At 42.4% G+C, this 18,710-nt stretch overlaps 1 protein-coding gene across 15 annotated transcripts in view; it reads left to right on the plus strand.

The window, feature by feature from the left end:
• The window catches only part of DNAH14 (dynein axonemal heavy chain 14), a 230,288-nt gene that overhangs the window by 183,613 nt on the left and 27,965 nt on the right, over nt 1-18,710 (plus strand). For all 15 annotated transcript variants that reach the window (XM_058669242.1, XM_058669230.1, XM_058669231.1 and 12 more), the window contains 11 exons: nt 2,232-2,391; nt 4,945-5,076; nt 5,440-5,535; nt 6,164-6,304; nt 8,983-9,198; nt 10,372-10,602; nt 10,888-11,009; nt 12,288-12,532; nt 14,339-14,757; nt 14,837-15,029; nt 18,290-18,523. In XM_058669242.1, the coding sequence (XP_058525225.1) occupies nt 2,232-2,391; nt 4,945-5,076; nt 5,440-5,535; nt 6,164-6,304; nt 8,983-9,198; nt 10,372-10,602; nt 10,888-11,009; nt 12,288-12,532; nt 14,339-14,757; nt 14,837-15,029; nt 18,290-18,523 (2,189 nt within the window). The remainder of the gene's footprint in view (nt 1-2,231; nt 2,392-4,944; nt 5,077-5,439; nt 5,536-6,163; nt 6,305-8,982; nt 9,199-10,371; nt 10,603-10,887; nt 11,010-12,287; nt 12,533-14,338; nt 14,758-14,836; nt 15,030-18,289; nt 18,524-18,710) is intronic.

Here is an 18,710-nt window from a genome sequence, read left to right on the forward strand (position 1 = left end):
GCTTAAGGCAGACGTGTGCTTGGTGAGTTTCAGGAACTGCAGAAGACCAAGATGACCAGAAGGAGTGTCAGGAGCTGACATCAGAGAAGTAACAGGGCTGTGCTCTCCAACATAGCAACCTCCACCTCCACCCCAACCCCCAAACACATAGCAGAAGCCTCTGTTCTCTTACAGTTTCCCTGGCAGATATTCCTTTAAGCGTAACCTGCTCATCTCCTGTAGCCTAATTTCAGAGGGGTTGTATGTCACAGGGGTTAAGCCCACGGGCTCTGCCAGTAACTACAAAAGCTAACGAAAACCAGCCTTATCCTTACATGCGTCCCATTTGTTGGTCAGTTGGTTGGTTTGCAAAGAGTCTGCACTGTGATGTTGCTAATGGGTATTTAACTCAATGTCAACATGTCTCACAGAGGAGGTTGCCTTCCAATGTAATGTCTGCTTTTGCTGTTGGGACATGCAATGGGCACCTCCAGCAGGTGCCAGCTCAGCTCATTCTCCACCCAAGCTGCTGTGTCTATCATCAAAATACAAATGCCAGCCATATGACAACTTAACCCCTTGGCACTTTGCAATGTGAACCATAAGAAGAAAGAAAAAGATAGTGCAAAATGCAGATGGCGATAAATCGTTAAGGGTCCGAAACAGACTACCAAGGAGTAAAGGAGAACTTGAAAGCAGACTGCCAGTATGGACGGGTCTCTGCGTCAAGAGCATATCGAATGAACTAGAGTCAATTGAATCATACTTTCCCTTTAATTTACACTAAGATTTCAGAGATAGTACATTTCATCTCAATATATTGACAAATTTACTTTAAATAGTCAAAATTGAGAAGTTTGTTGTTGGAGCTCCCGCCTCACCTCTGTGGACTTCATCTCTGTTTTTCTACTTCTTCTTTTGTTGTCTTTCTCATCATCAAATCTAAGAAAAACTATCTGAAAAACTAGTTAAAGTTATTTAGTTGTTTAGTCTACCAGAAAACTGCCCACAGTTTCCAAGTAGACTGATAAAGAGAATGAAGATTAATCCAAACAAACATGTAGATTAGTTAGTATCTCTGATTCTGGCATCAATAAGCCCTGTAAATAGTATCAAGTGTGAAGTGGTCCCTCATGTCGCCTTCCTCTGTGGGAGGCTTTCTGTGTGTCCTTCCTTTAGGGAGACTAAATGTAGTTCCTCCCTCCTTGTTCCAAGTCTGGGTTTGTCATTAGTAAACCTCTCGTGGTTTGTCATTAGTAATTCCTTCTTGGGGAATGTTTTAGTCTGAACCCTGGTTTTCCTAAGCAGCAGTTGGCTGGCTAATGGTGCCGTGGCACCTGATCAGGCCCCAGCTGAGAGGCAGCTGCCTGTGTTCCGGTAAAGCTGAATTCCCATCTGCTTTCTTTCCCCTGACTTTGCTTCATCCATGATCTTCATGGTAGGCCTCTGAGGTTAGGATGGAGAATCATCAGAGGATGTGTTTGAAGAGGGTAAGACCACACAGGAATAACAGAATATGGCTCTGTACCTCTGCACCTACCTCCTCAAGTAGTCAGCTGTAAATCAGCACAGGAATGAAATAGACAGGTTTCCATTTGTAAATAACTCAGAGGAAAATATTTTTGTAATAAAACTAGTCTAATTTCAGATATTGTACAGATTTAGATTTTATGAATATCATCTGTTAGAGATGAATGAATGGAGAACATGAGAGGCTATGCAGAACTGAATTTTAATTGTAGCAGGCAGCCATCATCTCACAGGATGACACACTGAAACAGAGTTTTATACTTTTACAAAAATATAGTGCAAGTGGTGGAAAAACAGGTGCACGGAGCACAGATTAGCTGAGTTTCCTTAAGGTCAGAGTAGCCCATAACAGTTCCAAGCAAAGGGTAGATAAGTAGCTGTCCTGTGGGATGAAGGAATCAGGCAAGATTCCAAGGGACTACATAACATCAGATTCTGGGGTCAGGTCTTTGCTTGACTCCAGACCTACACACAGCCTTGCATGTATACGTCTCTCAGAATGCCTGCCAGGCATCCGCATCAGTAGTCAAAACCAATCTCCAATGTTAAAGACACCCAAATTTTAGAAACTGCATAAATAGCAGAATGGCTATATGGATGGGCAAAGCAGTTCTCAACCACACACTTGTTAAACCAGCATGTACGTTGTCTCCTGAGATAGTTTGCAGGTGCCTTTGATTTGACCAATGAAGGTGGTGGTGCTTTGGCCCTCTTTGTTACAGAGCATATGTGCGGCCTCCCTTGCTTATACTGACTGTCATGAAGGCGGTGTGTATTCTTCTGCAAAGGAAACCTAACTGGAAGACAGCTAAGTTACTGCTTGCAGAAACTGGTTTCTTAAGAAAATTGATTAACCTTGACAAGGACAGCATACCTGATCAGGTAAGACTCTTGATCCCTAAGTAATGTCTAATTGGTGAGTTGTGCATTTATAATCCAAAGAATCCATTAGAAATGTTAGCATGGCAATTCCGCATTAGAGTTGGAAGACGGTGGGAAAAGCTGAAAGCACAGAGAGGACCACTTTATTCAAACTTAGCAGATTGCCTGGGAATGTCAAGGAAAGCCCTGTGTCACTGAAGGCAGGACATACCACGTCTTAGAATGTCTTTGAACACTGAGGAACAGAGAATTAAGAGGCTGATACTGGGAGAAAGCTACCTGGGGGTGCAACGAGGGGAAGGGGTTGTGTTATAGCATGAATTATGATGAGTGGATTAGCCTAAGATTTCTCCTGGTAAAAGCAGGGCCAGACATTGTCCTGTGTGCTCTACAGACATTAACTCATGTAGGAAGGGAAAGCAGGAGTAAGGAAAGTAGGATAGTCTGGGTTTCGCTGGAACAGATGTAGTTCAGAAGAAGGTAGATTTACTGTAGAACTTCAAGGAGACAGAACAGGACTGAACAAGCCCAAGAGTTCTTCAGAATGTTCATGGAAATGCGTATCATGGAAATAAAATTAGGCATGGATTTAAAATATTTTTAACATCAAAATAAATGTTTCTTTTTCATGAACTTTTTAAAGTGACTTTCAGGCACCAGGAGACCGGGGCAGGTTATGCTGGGCAAATGAATCTTATAGAAGGAAGGGGTATGGCAGAGCAGGCAAGCGGTCACAAAGGTAAGAGAATCCTTCAGCTGCTGTATCTGTCATCCCTGGTGTGGGCGTTTGGCACAACAGCCACAGGACATGGCCAGCAGTACCTGTGTTGGTACCAAGATGTGGCTGATGCCGTACTGAACACTGGAGCCTGTGGCCTGCATGACGGAGGCTGGGAGAATATCCAGCCTGGGGAACACATGCAAGCTGGGAGTCAGCTCACAGGTGGGCTGGCCACCTCTTGCTAGTGAGTGGCACCGTCGTAGGCTGACCGGCTGAATGAGTGAGTGAGCAGTATCTTCATGTAGAAGAGCAAAGCATTCCTGGGTGTTACAGGACTTCGCTTGGACAGGCTTTACATAGCTAACTAGACAGGTAATGAGTTAGTTATGATGATGACTGTGCTGTTAGCGAAGTGCAGGATAGGATATGAGGAAGAGGCATGTCTTGGCAGAAGGTTAATGTCATCACCCTTATTACTCATGAATGAATTCAACAAGGACTTGTTCTCCAAGGAATTCTTAAGTAGGATTCCCTGTGGTTTTGTTTGCATTGACAATTAATTAACAGCTCATCTTCTTTCTTACCTGGAAGAATCAGTTTACTTCCTGAACAATTTAGATGGAAGATGATCCATTCTCAATTTATTATTAGTGTCATCATCATAGAAAATATTAACCTCATCATGATTTTTAAAAGATTGTTTATTTGAAAGGCAGAGTGATGAGGATAGGAGAAGGATAGAAAAAGATCTTCTGTCTGCTGACTCACTGCCCAAATAGCCAATGTGGGGAGTAAATCCTGCAGGGCAGGCTGAAGCCAGGAGCCTGGAAGAACTTCTGGCTCTCCCACATCCAGTGGTAGGGGACCAAACCCTTGGGCCATGATCTGCAGCTTTCCCAGGCACATTAGCAAGGACCTGGATGAAAAGAAGAGCAGCTGGGACTCAAACCGACACTCAAATAGGGTACCAGTAGCAGTGATAGCTTTTAACCCATTGTGTGACAATACTGAAAAAATGAAGGAATCTCTGTCTAAAAAAGATTTCATTCCGATTATGTCTCCCAGGAGTTCAGGAGAAATCCTGTGTTTTTCTGATTATAGCAGTAGTGTCTTTTTGCAGAGGTGGGTGAATCTGTTGGAGTATAAACACAAGCCAAGCAACGTCTCAGCCCTAAGCCACACCAAGGCACCCTGCCATTCTTGAGTAGACTGACCTTTAGATGTGATTGTGCCCCATCAATATAAGGCCAAAGACGGAAGAAGGTATCCCTTGTCACCCGCACACCAAAGTGCGTGAGGATACTGCAGACCTTCGACACCAGAGGCCCCAAAGTCAGAAGAGAGTTCACCTGTTCTACTGTTGTTTTCAAATGCACTTCACCTTAATGAAAGCAATTCTGCAGCAAGGACAGCAGCAACAGCAAGGGTGTGCCTTTGGTTCCACTACTGACTAATAGTTGGATCAAAATTTCATCCTACTGTAGAATGGAGAAAACTTCATTTCAGTAATACTTCTTTTGTTTTAAGGATTCATTTATTCTTTCATTCTTGCATGCATACTGTTACCAAGAGAGAAAGTGATCTAGTAGAGCCAGGAGCTTTCTCTGGGTCTCCCTCAGGGATGCAAGGACACCATCATGTGGACCATCTGCTGCTGCTTTTCTGGGTGCATTGGCAGGATGGTGGATCTCAAGTGGAGCAGTTAGAACTCAAACCAGTGTTCATATGAGATGTTGTTGTCACAGGCAGCTACCTAGCTTGCTGTACCCCAGTGCTGGACCAAATAATACTTCTTTGTCATGTAACCCATGAACTGTATGTATTCTTTCTAGGTTTTCATGAAGCTGAAAAAAATTGTAACCTTACCTGATTTCAAACCCAACAAGATTGCTCTGGTTTCCATTGCCTGTTGCTCGATGTGCCAGTTTATTATAGCTTTGAATAACTACCACGAGGTCCAAAAGGTATGATTGCTCCACCCAAGTACCTACAGTGGTTTGGAAGGGACACATCAAAGTCCCAGAAAGAATTTCTACTTAATAGTGTTCAAATGAGCTTCTGTGGGAAAAATGCTGCAGTCACATACATTATGCCAACTCACACAGGTGTCAAATACTCCTATTACATTTTTTACTGTGCTGTTGATTTGTTTGTTTTAGTATGAATGACCATAATATGCTACTTTATATTCCTTTGGTACACATTTTAATTCCAAGAATGTTTATTTTATATGGTCAGTGCTTATAAAAGTCTTTCAAACATAAGTGGCACTTTTAACAGTAAACTTGACTTTCTTAACACTTGGATGTTCTTACATTCTCTTTAAGCTGGTGGGGCCTAAGCAAATCCAAATAGCTGAAGCTCAAAATATTCTTAAAATCTCACGGAAAAGGTTGGCTGAAAAACAAAGAGGCTTACAGCTGGTAAGCAATGCTTTTACTTGGTCAATGCTCAATACATTTATGAATTAGACAAAAATGTGAAAGAAATGTTATTTCAGTAGAGCTTGTGAGTTAAAGATGAAATGGGAACAATTACACAGTGAACAGATTGTGAGGAATAAGTAAATAATGTGTGTAAAGACCTTCCACATTAAAAAATATATTTACTTGGAAGGCAGGGCAACGGAGAGAAGACAACGAGAGAAAGATCTTCCATCTTCTGGTTTGCTCCCCAAATGCCTACAATGGCCAGGACTGAACCTGACCAAATTCAGGAGCCAGAACTCCTGAATGTTTCCCAATGGGTGGCGGAGCAAAAAGAATCTAGATATGTTAAAACTTTTTTTTTGAAAACAAATAACCAAGACTCTTCAGATGTTAAGATTGTAAGGAAACAAGTTACAGAAAAATGATGGTGTTTTCAAGTATCAACTTCAGTATCAAGGGAATCATTTCATTACACAGTGTACATTTTCATTAGTAATATAATGCATCCAGGAAGATGTTCCAGGATGTGACTATGAAATGGTTACAGCTATAGTTATATATGTGATAGATAAACTCTAGAAGAACATGAGAATAAGGTTTTTTCTCAATAATTATATTTCAGATTGAGGATCATTTGCTGTTGCTACAGGCAACCTATAAAAATATTATTGCTGAAAAACAGCAATTAATTAGTTCGAGAAGACTGGCCATCAGACGCTTTCAGTGTGCTTCTGTCTTACCAACTGTCCTGGAAAGTGAAAAAGTAAGATTTCCCATGGCTTTATACCTTCCTTATTGATTCATCCTGGGTTCAACACACCCCAAGAAGTCATTTTCACTGTGAGCTACATCACAGGCCTACTCAAACTTTTTTACTATTTGGTTTGTTATCGATAACCATCAAAGGTGATTCAGAGAAGGTACAGGTGTTCGGTGTGAGGTAAAGACTATAAAGATCTGAGATTTTCCCTTGGTCCTAAGACATCAGCATGCTTTTGTTTGCTGAGGCCAAAAATAAAAGTTTTCAGTGAATATATCATGAGTCTTCCTTCTCTCACACTGACACAAGCGAAGTTGATTATATACCAACAGGGTGAGGCCAAAAGAGAGGAAACATCATCAGGATGGAAAAAGGAAATGTCATTTTGTTTTGTTGCTCTTCCAACCCCTCCCTCATTTTCTGGTCTTTCTATTTCTTGTCTGATTCATCTGCCTTTTCTACAACTGGATCCTTCATAAAAGACTAGAATCTGGGTTTAGTGGTACCTGAGCTACTTCAAGGAGTATTGCAAACATTGTTAAGATTGTTTCAATTTCATGCAATTGTTTAAATAAATACATATCACATAATATTTTTATGGGACACAGAGAAGAAAGATAACATATGTAATATACAAATCAAATATCACAGTGGGTGTGGTGGAGCAGTGCATTAGGCCATCAGCTGTGTCCCGTATCAGGGTGCCAGGCTGAATCCCAGCTGCTCTGTTTCTGATCTCATTTTCTGGTGATGCCCTTGGGAGACAGTGGGTGATATCTCAATGCTTGGGCCCACCTGTCCCTCATGGGAGACCCAGATAGAATTCAAGGCTCCTGGTTTTGATCTGGCCAAGCCCCCAGCTCTTAAAAGCATTTGAGGGGTGAATCAGCAAATAAAATTAGTATCTCTCTCAAGTAGATGAAAATAATTAAACCTGGACCCAGCACAATGGTTCGATTGGCTGATGCTCGCCCCCTTCAAGATTCCATATGGGGTACCTATTCATGTGCTAGTTGCTCTACTTCCCATCCAGATCCTTGACTATTGCCTGGGAAAGCAGTAGAGCATGGGCCAAAGCCTTGGGTCCCTGCACCCACATGAGAGACCTGGAAGGCTCCTGGCTGCTGACTTTGGATCAACTCAGCTTTGGCCATTGTGGCCATCTGGAGAATGAACAAACAGATTGAAGAACTCTCTCTGTGTGTCTCTCATTCTCTCTGTAGATCTGCCTTTCCAATAAAAATAAATTAATCTTAAAGAAGAAGAAGTAAACCTCTTTCTAAAAATGAAAATAATGGCCCTGAAAAGTTGGATGATGTCCCAGAGGCAATAGAATCTTACCATCATCCCAAACTTGAAGCTTCAAGTTCTTATCAACATACTTTGTTCGTTGCCCAAACAAGTTCTTGCATGGTTGAGGAAGGAGGCTGTCTAGCTAGAGAGTATGAGTTCAGTGTTATCTACAGCCTCAGAAGCTTTATAATCTGGAGTTCTTTGCTTCAACTTGTCTAAACTTAAAGTACTTTATCTTAAAATCAGTGCTATTTACTTAGCAGGCTACTGACGGTGTCCAATGAGATTCTCAAAGTAGTATCTAGGAGATGAGTAATGATTCAATAAATACTTGGTTATGCTATTGTTGAACACTATTTCTGTATAACTAATTTATATTCTCAAACTACCTTGTTTTAGTACCTAAGAGTTCAAATGACCACATATCTATATTAATAAATATAACACTATTGAAAACTCCAAGGACTAGTGTTGCTCTCAGAAAACAGTTCATTTTAAAATAGCCTTTTTTTTTTTTCACAGATTTATTTGAAAGCCAGAGTTGGAGAGGAAAAGACAGAAGGAAAGATCGTCCATGTGCTGGTTCATTCCCCAGATGGCCACATTGATCAGGGCTGACCAAGCCTAAGTCAGGAGTTTTGAACTCCAACCAGGTTTCCCACGTGAGAGCAGGGCCCAAGGCCTTGGGCCACCTCAGCTGCTTTCCCAGGTGCGTTAGCAGGGAGCTGGAACTAGACTCCTACCAGTGCCCAATGGGATGCCATTGTCAAGGCAGTAACTTATCCTGCTGTGACACAAAACTATTCCCAAATATTATTCATTATGAATTTCTATATATTACAGCTTGAGAACATAATAATCATAACTTCTGGATCCACCCTAGAGACCATTAATTTTTAAAGTAATAGGTGTGTCATAGTAAATAGTAAAATAGTAAAAATTAGTCCAAGTGCTGGCGCATTGGCTCAACTGGCTCATGCTCCCCCTCCAAGTGCCAGGATCTCATGTAGATGCTGGTTCATGTCCAAACTGCTCCACTGCCAATCCAGCTCCCTGCTTGTGGCCTGGGAAAGCAGTGCAGGACGGCCCAAAGCCTTGGGACCCTGCACCCACGTGGGAGACCCAGAAGAAGCTTTTGGCTCCTGGCTACAGATCAGCTCAGCCCTGGCCATTGTAGCCATACAGGGAGTGAAGCAGCAGATAGAAAATCTCTCTCTCTCCTCCTCTCTGTAAATCTGCCTTTCCAATAAAAATCAATAAAGCTTTAGAAAAAAAAAAAAACCTAGTCAAGTAATTTAAAGTGAACACATTTGTAAGACGTGTGTATTACATACATGTAACAGTATATTTTATATGGAATGTTCACTTGTATCTTTTTCTGCACTTAGACTCGATGGCAAGATATAATCAGTCAGCTGGACAGCAGCTTGCAGGGCCTCTGGGGCGACGCCCTCCTCTCCGCAGCGTGTATCGTCTACAGCGGAGCCTTGACGCCAGCCTTTCGCCAGTTGGTTGTGAATAAATGGCAGGATTTCTGCATTCAAAACTGCGTTTCTTTGTCTTCCCACTTTTCTTTAGTTGACGTCATGGCCCAAAAGTATGAGGTAGTAACCTGTCTTGATTGTCCAGTTAAGGGACTGCTGTTGTTGATTCAGACTTGGGGTTTGGACATGTTTTTGGTCTTAGATCTTTCCCCTCAATTATCTTCATGTGTGAAAACTGGAGTCTGTTTCAGGCCTTAGTATTTTTCACATATGGTTCCAATGTCTCAGTTATATCTCTCGTGTTACTCATGCTCTTGGTAAATCACAAAATATCCTTTTTCCCATTGTATCCTTTTACATGATCCTAATGAATAGCAGTTAATTTCTCACTCTGAAATCATGAATGAAACTGATGAGCTTATTAAACAACATGGAGCATTCTTACAGTAAAAAAAAAAAAAATGTAGACCCTCTTTTGGCAATCTCTCTCAGAAGTTTAAAAAAACCTTTTTAAATCCAAAGAACATAATTATCAATTCATTTCTCCGCTGGTAAGTCTGCTTAAATAGACAACCTACCTGTAAAGTCTCAGAAACAAATACTGGCTTTTCATTACAGCAATGCTAGTTAAACCCAGGTATATCAGTATTATATATAAATGCAACTGAAAGTCTATAATTGTAATACTTTAAAACAGTATAATCGCCAATCCCGCAATATACTGATATAGTTTAGCATCTGGAAGCGGCCCCTTCACTTTCTCCCTCCCCCAACCGAGATACAGGAGAAAAAGAAAATAGGAAACATTTGTCCCGCCCACCTTCCCCCATGCCGCGACCCTCCCCACCCTAATCAGCGGTCCTTGTGAGTGTGCATCCTTGTCAACTATGTAAGCAACATCAAATATTAAAAAAAAAATAGTGGACCCGATGCGGTAGCCGAGCGGCTAAAGTCCTTTTAGCCTCAACCTCTTTTGGCCTCAGTTCCTCCATCTAGATTCTCTAACATCTACGTACTTGGCAAACAGTAGATGCCAAATGACTATTTTGTACAATGCTGTGCTGATTTCTTATCTATGAATTTGAGACAAGGAGATAAGGAGCGCCTCCACTGTCTGCTGCAGAAGCTTTGTGTGCATATCCAGTTTGCTCCAGTGGTTCGTTTCCTTAATCCTTCTTGAAGACAGCTTGGCTGTTGTAAAAGCAGTGGTCTTGTAGGTTTCTTTGGTACTCTGTAAGATGCTAGCAATGTGATGCTCCTGAAATGGTGCCAGTAGAAATTGTTTCGTTCCAGATCTACCGGTGGCATAACCAAGGACTGCCTGTTGGTTGGTATTCAACAGAGAATGCCATCATGATCAAGAACAGCCTGCAGTGGCCCCTGCTCATCGACCCGCACAAGCAGGCGTACAACTGGATCCGCCAGATGGAAGGCTCCAAGCTGCAGGAGCTCTCCGTGGAGGACAGCAGTTACACCAAAAAGATGGAGCATGCTATGAAGATGGGAGACAGCGTCCTCCTGCAGGTATCGGAGCATGGAGCAGGGTGCTGTGTTTCCTGGCGGTTGGCCCCATGCACTGAAGGCACTGAGCATACAAAGGAAAAGTTTGAAGTGATGGGTAACTTTGTTGGGAAAACCAGTAAGAAATACGTTGACAAATGTATGCATCCCTGTGGTGAACCTTCAGTGCTCCGTTGTCTTACAGCTGTGTCACTGCTGACATTAAGATCACAGTGTTCAAGTGTTGTGTCCTCTCAGTTGATTTAAGATGATTTCTCCTACTGATACCCATTGCCTGTCTGTTTTCAGAATCTCCCTGAAACATTATCTCCAGACCTGAAGGTGATTCTGAAGAAGCGGATCTATCAGAAAAGGGGGCAGTCTTTCATGAAGATTGGCAGTTCAGAGGTTGAAATCAATGCCAACTTTAGGTAATGTTGCCCACAGAAATGGCTCTGTAAACATCTAATACTAAAATCCTTGTGTTTCAGTCCTGCTAAGCTCCCACCTGAGCAAAGAGTGAGTTTGCATGTAAGTGTTGTTATGCGTGTGCAGGCACATGTGCAGGCTGTAGCTCGCATCAGAACACAGAGCAGAAAACGAACTCATATCCATCAGATCACTCTCACTCAGTATTTGTCAACACGCACCTGATGCAGTCTCGGTCTCCAGGAGGAAGGACTCTTCCAAAGAGACACAAATGGGGCCACCGGAGGCAGACTTGGCCCCACCTGCTCACACCGACTTGAATGACTAACGTGTTTACATGGGAAGATCTTATGCCGCTTTTTAAAAAAGTGTGTGTTTAATTCTAGAGCAAAAAGGGAACCTGCCTTGAGGGACATAGACGTTGTGTCTGTATGGCCAGCAGTCAAGGCCCCAGGAAGGGCTGCCACCTGCCAGCATCATGGGGCATGATTATGTAGTCAAATATGATGACCTCCGAGACAGTGTTCCCAAGGAAAAGCGGTACTTAGGTTATTCTACAGTTAACCAGAGGATTGCTGGGTGAGCAGGACACTTAGTAAGGGAATCTGGAAAGCATTAGTGATCTCAAGGTTACTACCTCTTTAAAAAAATGTGTTTGTTTACCTGTGCATTTGAAAGGAAGGGTGCTAAAGAGAAGGGAAGATCCTCCTTTTGCTGGTTCTCTCCTCCAATGCCCTCAGTGACTCAGTTTTACAGGAAATGTGGAGAGGAGTCATGTAAACTCAGTAAGTGGGGTTTCTGTGCTAAGTTACCATCCGTGTTACATACGTCCCATGTTTAGTGGGAGCTGGGTGTTATAATGAAAAGGGCGGTAGGCTTTTTATGACAAGAAATGAAAACCAATCAAGGCTTGCAGGCTCGGCCGTTGAACTGTGTCTTCATCCAACCCGCATCCTCAAGTCCAAGCAAAGAACATGTGCTGTTTTCAACTTGGTTAGTCAAATTTACCCTGTCCCCTTGCAGGGCTGAGTGTCACTGTGACAGGTCAAAACTCTTACCATTTAAACCTTAACCCAGATATAATATGGATATGATTAATAATTGTACTTTTTGTAATTTAATAAAAAAAACTAGAGTGTACATGGCGTGCAAGGCTGAGTAACTTGAAAAATTTGCCTACTTCTGGGAAAACTATTCTCATGCTATTAAATAGGCTGGTTTTGCGTCATTTTTTTTTCTATGTATGTTCTGTGAGTAACTGGAACCTTTCTCCTGTGTAGGTTATACTTATCTACAGCAATAGATAATCCCCACATCCTTGCGTCTATTTATAACTTTGTTACTGTGATCAACTTTACCGTCACATTCCAAGGTCTGGAAGATCATCTCTTGTCCACAGTGGTAACACATGAAGTCCCTCATTTAGAAAGTCAACGCCACCAGTTGTTACAGAGTATTTCCCTTGACACACTAACCCTTGAGGAGCTGGATGAGAAAACATTGGACTTGCTAGAGATCGCACAAGGTAAGTAACGATGGGATTGAGTGCTAGGAGGAGACCTGTTTGGAAGGCCAGAATGGAAAGTTATGAGGCCTGAATTCTGAGTAGGGACCAGAACTACGATCAGATGGTTGTCTGAGTGACCCAGTTGTCATTGGTCAGCTGTGACGTTCTTCGGTTTCAACCTTCGTTCTGCCACATTCTTTCATAGGACATTGGCCACTGGGCAGTGACAAGATCTTTTACATGAAAAAGAGCCTGTGACTTCTGTGTTTCCATAAAAGATATGCTGTTTATTAAAATAGCTGCAGAAATTATATGCCTCTTCACAACAAGAAATATCCAAGACACCATGGTCTAGATAACGACTAAAAGACACATCTGTTCCTGGCACACACACTTCCCAGGCTGGGTAGCCTAAGTCAGCTGGGAGAAGCTACAGTTTAGCTAACAATAGCAATAGACGGTTTTTCTTTTTGCCTGTTAACTCCTTGGGCCCGGAGATTTTCCTCAGTGCTTTAGTTTTCTATTAAGGACACATTTAGGAATCATCTGTCCAGTTTATTGTTTTGCTTGCACCTGTGGGGCCCTGGCCTGCATTTATTTTTAAGCTCTCATGTGAACATAAATCTCATGTTCGCTGCTGAAGGGATAGTACCTGAGCAGTAGTCTTCAAAGGCAAGCCCAATGGTAGAGGATACTTCAGCTAAATGAATTCCTTTTCTTGAAAGGTAGAAATATCTCAATAGTAATGACAAAAAGATCCACCTAGATCACTGAGAATGTGGTGATCCAGATCCTGCAATATGAATTTAGAGCCGTCTCTTTTCCCTCGCAGTGGTCGCATTAACTGAAGGCTGTGCCTGCTTTCAAGAATACTCAAACTAAATGTGCTCAGAGGCAGCCTTGGAGATGGTGAGGGGTCACAAAATAGTATCACCAGAACAAACAAAACAAAACCCCACACTTAAGCAAAATGGGACTATTTAACCCATAAAGTAGAACAAAACATTTTAAAGCAAACAGGTGATTTTTTTAAAGATTGATTTATTTTTATTGGAAAGTCAGATATACATAGAAAGGAGGAGAGACAGAGAGGAAGGTCCTCTGTCCACTGATTCACTCCCCAAGTGGCCACAGCGGCCAGAGCTGAGCTGTTGCAGGAGCCAGGAGCTTCTTCTGGGTCTCCCACATGGGTGCAGGGTCCCAAGACTTTGGGCCATCCTCAACTGCTTTCCCAGGCCATAGGAGAGAACAGGATGGACAGCAGGGCTGCCGGGATTAGAACCCATAAGTGATCCTGGCATGTGTGCAAGATGAGGACTTGAGCCAATAGGCTACTGCACTGGGCCCAAAATAGAAGAGTTTATCTTGGAAATCTGAGAGCCATGTCAAACAAAAAAAGGTGAATTGCAACTTATTAATGGGTAGAGAATTCTGTTTCATTGGTCATGATCAACGTATTTGTTTAATAAAATAGAATACATTGCAAAACATCAGAGGACATTTTGTTAACAAATGATGTTATTTTCTGAGATTTTTTTGCTTAATGTTCTCTATAGATTTTCCTGTTTGATGGAATGGTTACTTAGCCTATGCCTTAAAGAAAGTAGACTTCCCCAAACACTAAAGTGGCAGAAGGAAGAGACGAGAGAAGAGGAAGTACGAGCCCTGTGCAGTTAGGTTTATAGAAATACACCTGCGTTCTCTTAAGGGTCCACCTCCTATGCTGAGCCAACTGAAGTCCAACATGAGCACTTTACTTAAAGCACATGGCATGAGGAATCATCCCATTAGACAAGAGTCTTTATTTGTTTTGCTTATCTTTAGGATGTGTAATAGAGGATGAAAAGGTTGTAGTCTCCTTAAGAAAATACAGGATGATGTTAGATGAAACATTGAAGCATATCGAAGCAGCAGAAAAAGCCAAAGCCGAGGCCCAAGCCCTGCGTGAAGACTACCTCCCTGTCGCCACCCGCGGTGCCCTGCTCTACTTCCTGGTGGCTGATCTGGCTCAGGTCAGCGCCTTGTACCAGTTCCCCCTGGACTGGTTCCAGCAGGCTTTTGCTTCCGCCATCATTACCCAAAGCGAAGAGCAAGAACATGGCACAAGAAAGGAAAAATTGTCTCTGAAAGAAGTTTGTGAGATTACAAACATTCCAAAAGAACCTAACATGGGAAATGAGAAAAATCTCCTGAGCTCGTATATTAAAAATACAGTAGTGGCATTGACAAGAAGTATTTTTCAGGTAAGGTCTTCTTCCCTGTGAGTTGTGTGTACTCCTCCCACCGAGCTGCGTTAGTCTAACATTTGTGTATTGCTTGCAGTTGGTTTCCTCAGCTCTGTTTGATCAACATAAGCTTTGCTTTTCTTTTCGGCTTTGCACTGCTATCATGCAAAATAATGCTCATGCAAACCTAACGCATGACGACGTCGGAGTTTTACCGGAAAAAGAATGGGACATCTTCTTAAATTCTGGCAAATTTACAAATATTCCAAGTGCCCAGCCTAAACTTAATAGTAAGTAAATGTAATTTTTCTGGATTTATTAAAGTCCTGTTAGAAACATGCTTTCTTATACTCAAATATCTCTAATGCTGCTTCAGTTGATTAAGGTAAAAGCAGTTTGAGGTTCAACACAACGTCTAATGCATTGTTGTAGCCTCCATATTAAGCACATAACTGGTACTGAATGGTCTTTGAATGAATAAGGAATGAAAGATCATTTCTGTGGTTATTGTTATCGTAATCTACAGAGCAGAATACAACCCACATACACACCTTGATCAAATACCATCAGGAATTAAACCTCATCCATCCTAACCTGTGCCACAACGCCAACACCACTTTATTAGGAAAATCCCTGAGGTGCTGGCGTGGCACAGTAGGTTAAGCTGTCACTTCTGATGCTAGCATCACATTGCAGTACATGTTTGAATTCTAGCTGCTCCACTTCCAATCTAGCTCCCTACTAATGTGCCTACAATAAGAGCAGATAGTCTGGTTAGGATGAGTAGAGTTTTTAAATTGTTTTTAATTACACATTTTCAAATACATTTATTGAGGGAGTGATCCAATACACATAGCAGAATCAACCATTTTAATGATTTTGCAGTTACATAGCATTAAATACATTTACATTGTTGTATCAAACATTTGTAAGTCACAGAAATATAAAATTTAAAGGAAATTTGAAGTCAAACAAATAAACTAGAACTTGGAAACCTGCCCTAAAGAAGTGTATATCTTTGAACCCTGACCAAAAACAAAACAAAACAAAACTGTCACAAAGATGCTAAATGAACTAAAATAAAAAAGAACAGCAACAAAATGGAGAATTAAACAAAACCAGAAGGCAATGCATGGACAAAATGAGAATACCAGCAAAGACCAAAACTCCAAGAAATCCATCACTGGGAGGTGATCTGATAGAGGCACTCCTCTGTCAGGATGCAGTCCCTGTGACAGTGCAAGAACCAAGACTGGAGGCAACCCAGACCAGGCCAGTTTACAGTATCCACCAGCATACGTGTGGCTCAGGTCTGGGGGCAGGCCAGGATAGGCCAACTCATAGTACCCGCTGGCAGATCCAAGAACCAGGATGGGGGTGCAGGACAAGCCAAGTTGGGCTACAACACCAGCCAGTTCATGTAAGGGCCAGGACTGCTGGCTGGGTTGGGCTGGGCTAGGCTGTAGCACCCACCAGCATGAGCTGGAACTGGAGCAGGCCAGGCCAGACTGCAACACTCATTGGCCTACATGTGAGCTGAGTTAAGGAGAGAGCCAGGCTGGGCTAAGCAACAGTAGCCACTGGTGCATGCATGAACAAGAGTACGTGCAGGCTTGTTGAGCTTTGCTACAGCATCAGCTGGCAAGAGCTAGGAATTGGGGCAAGTCCTGACATAATAAACTGCAGAACCACCTGAAAGTGCAAGATCCGGAGCTAGAAGTGAGCCTAGTAGGGAAACTGTAGGCATCCCTCTGGTAGGCTGCAGCTCCCACTGGTGAGTGTTACACCTGGCTGGATAGACAGTAGTACCCACCAGCATAAGTGTGGGCTGAATAGTGGGGTCGGTTGGGCTGAGGTAGGCTGCAGCACTCACTGATGTGTACAAAGGTCAAATGCATTTCAGGACAGACCAGACCAGTCTGCCGCACATACCATCATATGTAGGAACCAGGGGTGGGGATGGGCCTGGTGAGGGTTATTGGGGGTTGCTCCAGTGAGGCTGAAATTCCCAATGGTATACAAGGGCTGAGTGTGTGGTGAGCAGAGTTGGGCTGGGCCACAGTATCCATTGGTTTGTGTAGGAGATAGGGCTGGAGACAGAAGTGGCCCAACAACTACAACCACCAGTGTGTATAGGCTGATATGGGTGATGGTCTGAGCCAGACCCTGCACTGGCTGGCACACATGGGAGTCAGGTCTAGAGTGACCTCTGGTGAGGTTTCTTTGGGGACCACTCCAACTGGACCCCAGGACTCACAACCCCAGTTATGGAGAGAATCACAGGATCAATGATCTTACCATGGAATACATGTACCAAAACTGGGTCCCCACAGAAGTTGCAGAAAGTGCAGTGGACACCATGCCCTGGTATGGTTAATGGGGGATATGGCAGTTCATTGGGGCATGCATAGAACATCTGGTACAATAGCAGAGGATGGAGGGCAGAACAAATTGGACAGTTCTTTCAGCCAAGCTTTGACAGAAAGTATCTGGGTGAATAGAGCCTCTGGGGTGGACTATGTCAGCCAACGGACCTTGGAAGGACTTCTCATCCTTGGAGCAATGAATCAGCAGCATTTCAGAACTGTTGAAACCACTTGAGCAGTACAGGAAAAAGAAAAACTGGAAACAATGGCTCATCCACCTTCTATTGCTTGACCCTTCCTACATTAATCAGTGGTCCACATGGGCATGCACCCTTCTCAACAATATAATCGCCATCAAAAATAATATCTAAAATAAAAAAGAAACCATGGGAGGGCATGGGGAGAGACTGGGGGAATACCAGAGCCTATGAAACTGTGTCATAAACTGAAGTAATAAGAAAATAAATAAAGAAACTAAGAACAAAACAATAAAAGAAGTATCTGAAACGATACCTTTTTTGTTATTGAAAACAGAATCTGTCAGTGAAATTAACAAAAAGTAGATAACATATTTCAGTGTTATGTTCTGTTTAAGTGTAACCATATTAATAAGAAAAATAATAAAAACCATATAAAAAGAATGAGAGGATGTGGGCATAGCAGTGATATTTGCAATAACCAAAAATTAGAAGCAGCCAAGACATCTACCAGTGGATAAGCAAAATATGACTTCACATATAACAGAATGTGGTTTGGTCTTTAAAAGGAAGGAAATCCTATCACAGTATGGATGAACTGACACTGAATGAAATAAGCCCCAGAAAAGCAAGTGCTGTATCCGTTTATTGGGGTGGCTGAAGTCAGACTCACAGAAATGGCAGTTAGTATGGTGGTTACCAAGATCTGGGAGGAGGGGAACAGGAGAGCTGTGTGATGGATGGATTTTCTGATCCGCACAAAAAGTTTTGCCAATTTCACAACAATGCAAATCTACCTAACATTACTGAGCTGTCCACTTGGGATGATAAAATTTTTACCACAGCAAAAAAAAAACTGTTATGTCATTCATTTCTTATAAACTAGTCTTTTCTCGACAACAAATGTTTGTTCATAATTCACTTTGAAAGGAATAGCTAACAAAGGACTTACCTCTTACAGTGTGATCTCATTGCCTTTTCTGTTAGATGCGCTTGAAATGCCTGATCCCCCTGCTCGGTGGCTGTCGGCTTCACGGTGGCAGCAGTGCGTGCATGTCAGCAGTCAGCTGAAACCGTTTGCACTTCTCTGCGAATCCCTGTTAGCCAACGTGCCCCAGTGGGATGCCTTCAAGAGCAGTGAGGATGTGTATTGTCTGATCAGCACACGCTTCTCAGAAAATGCAGAAACATCAGAAGAAACTACAGAATCATTCGAGGACAGTAAGAGAGAGTATTCAGTGTCTTAATCTCATATTGAATGTGTGTGTGTGCAGATGTTCAGTTTATACATGTGACTGTAACATCCTATGAAAAGAACCAAAGTGTAACACTGCTGGAAGTACACATGTGTTACTCAAGCTAATCCTAATTATCTTGTGAGATGGATATTATGAACTTCATTATTGTC

The sequence above is a fragment of the Ochotona princeps genome, chromosome 10, assembly GCF_030435755.1.
Source record: "Ochotona princeps isolate mOchPri1 chromosome 10, mOchPri1.hap1, whole genome shotgun sequence".
Classification (NCBI taxonomy): domain Eukaryota; kingdom Metazoa; phylum Chordata; class Mammalia; order Lagomorpha; family Ochotonidae; genus Ochotona; species Ochotona princeps.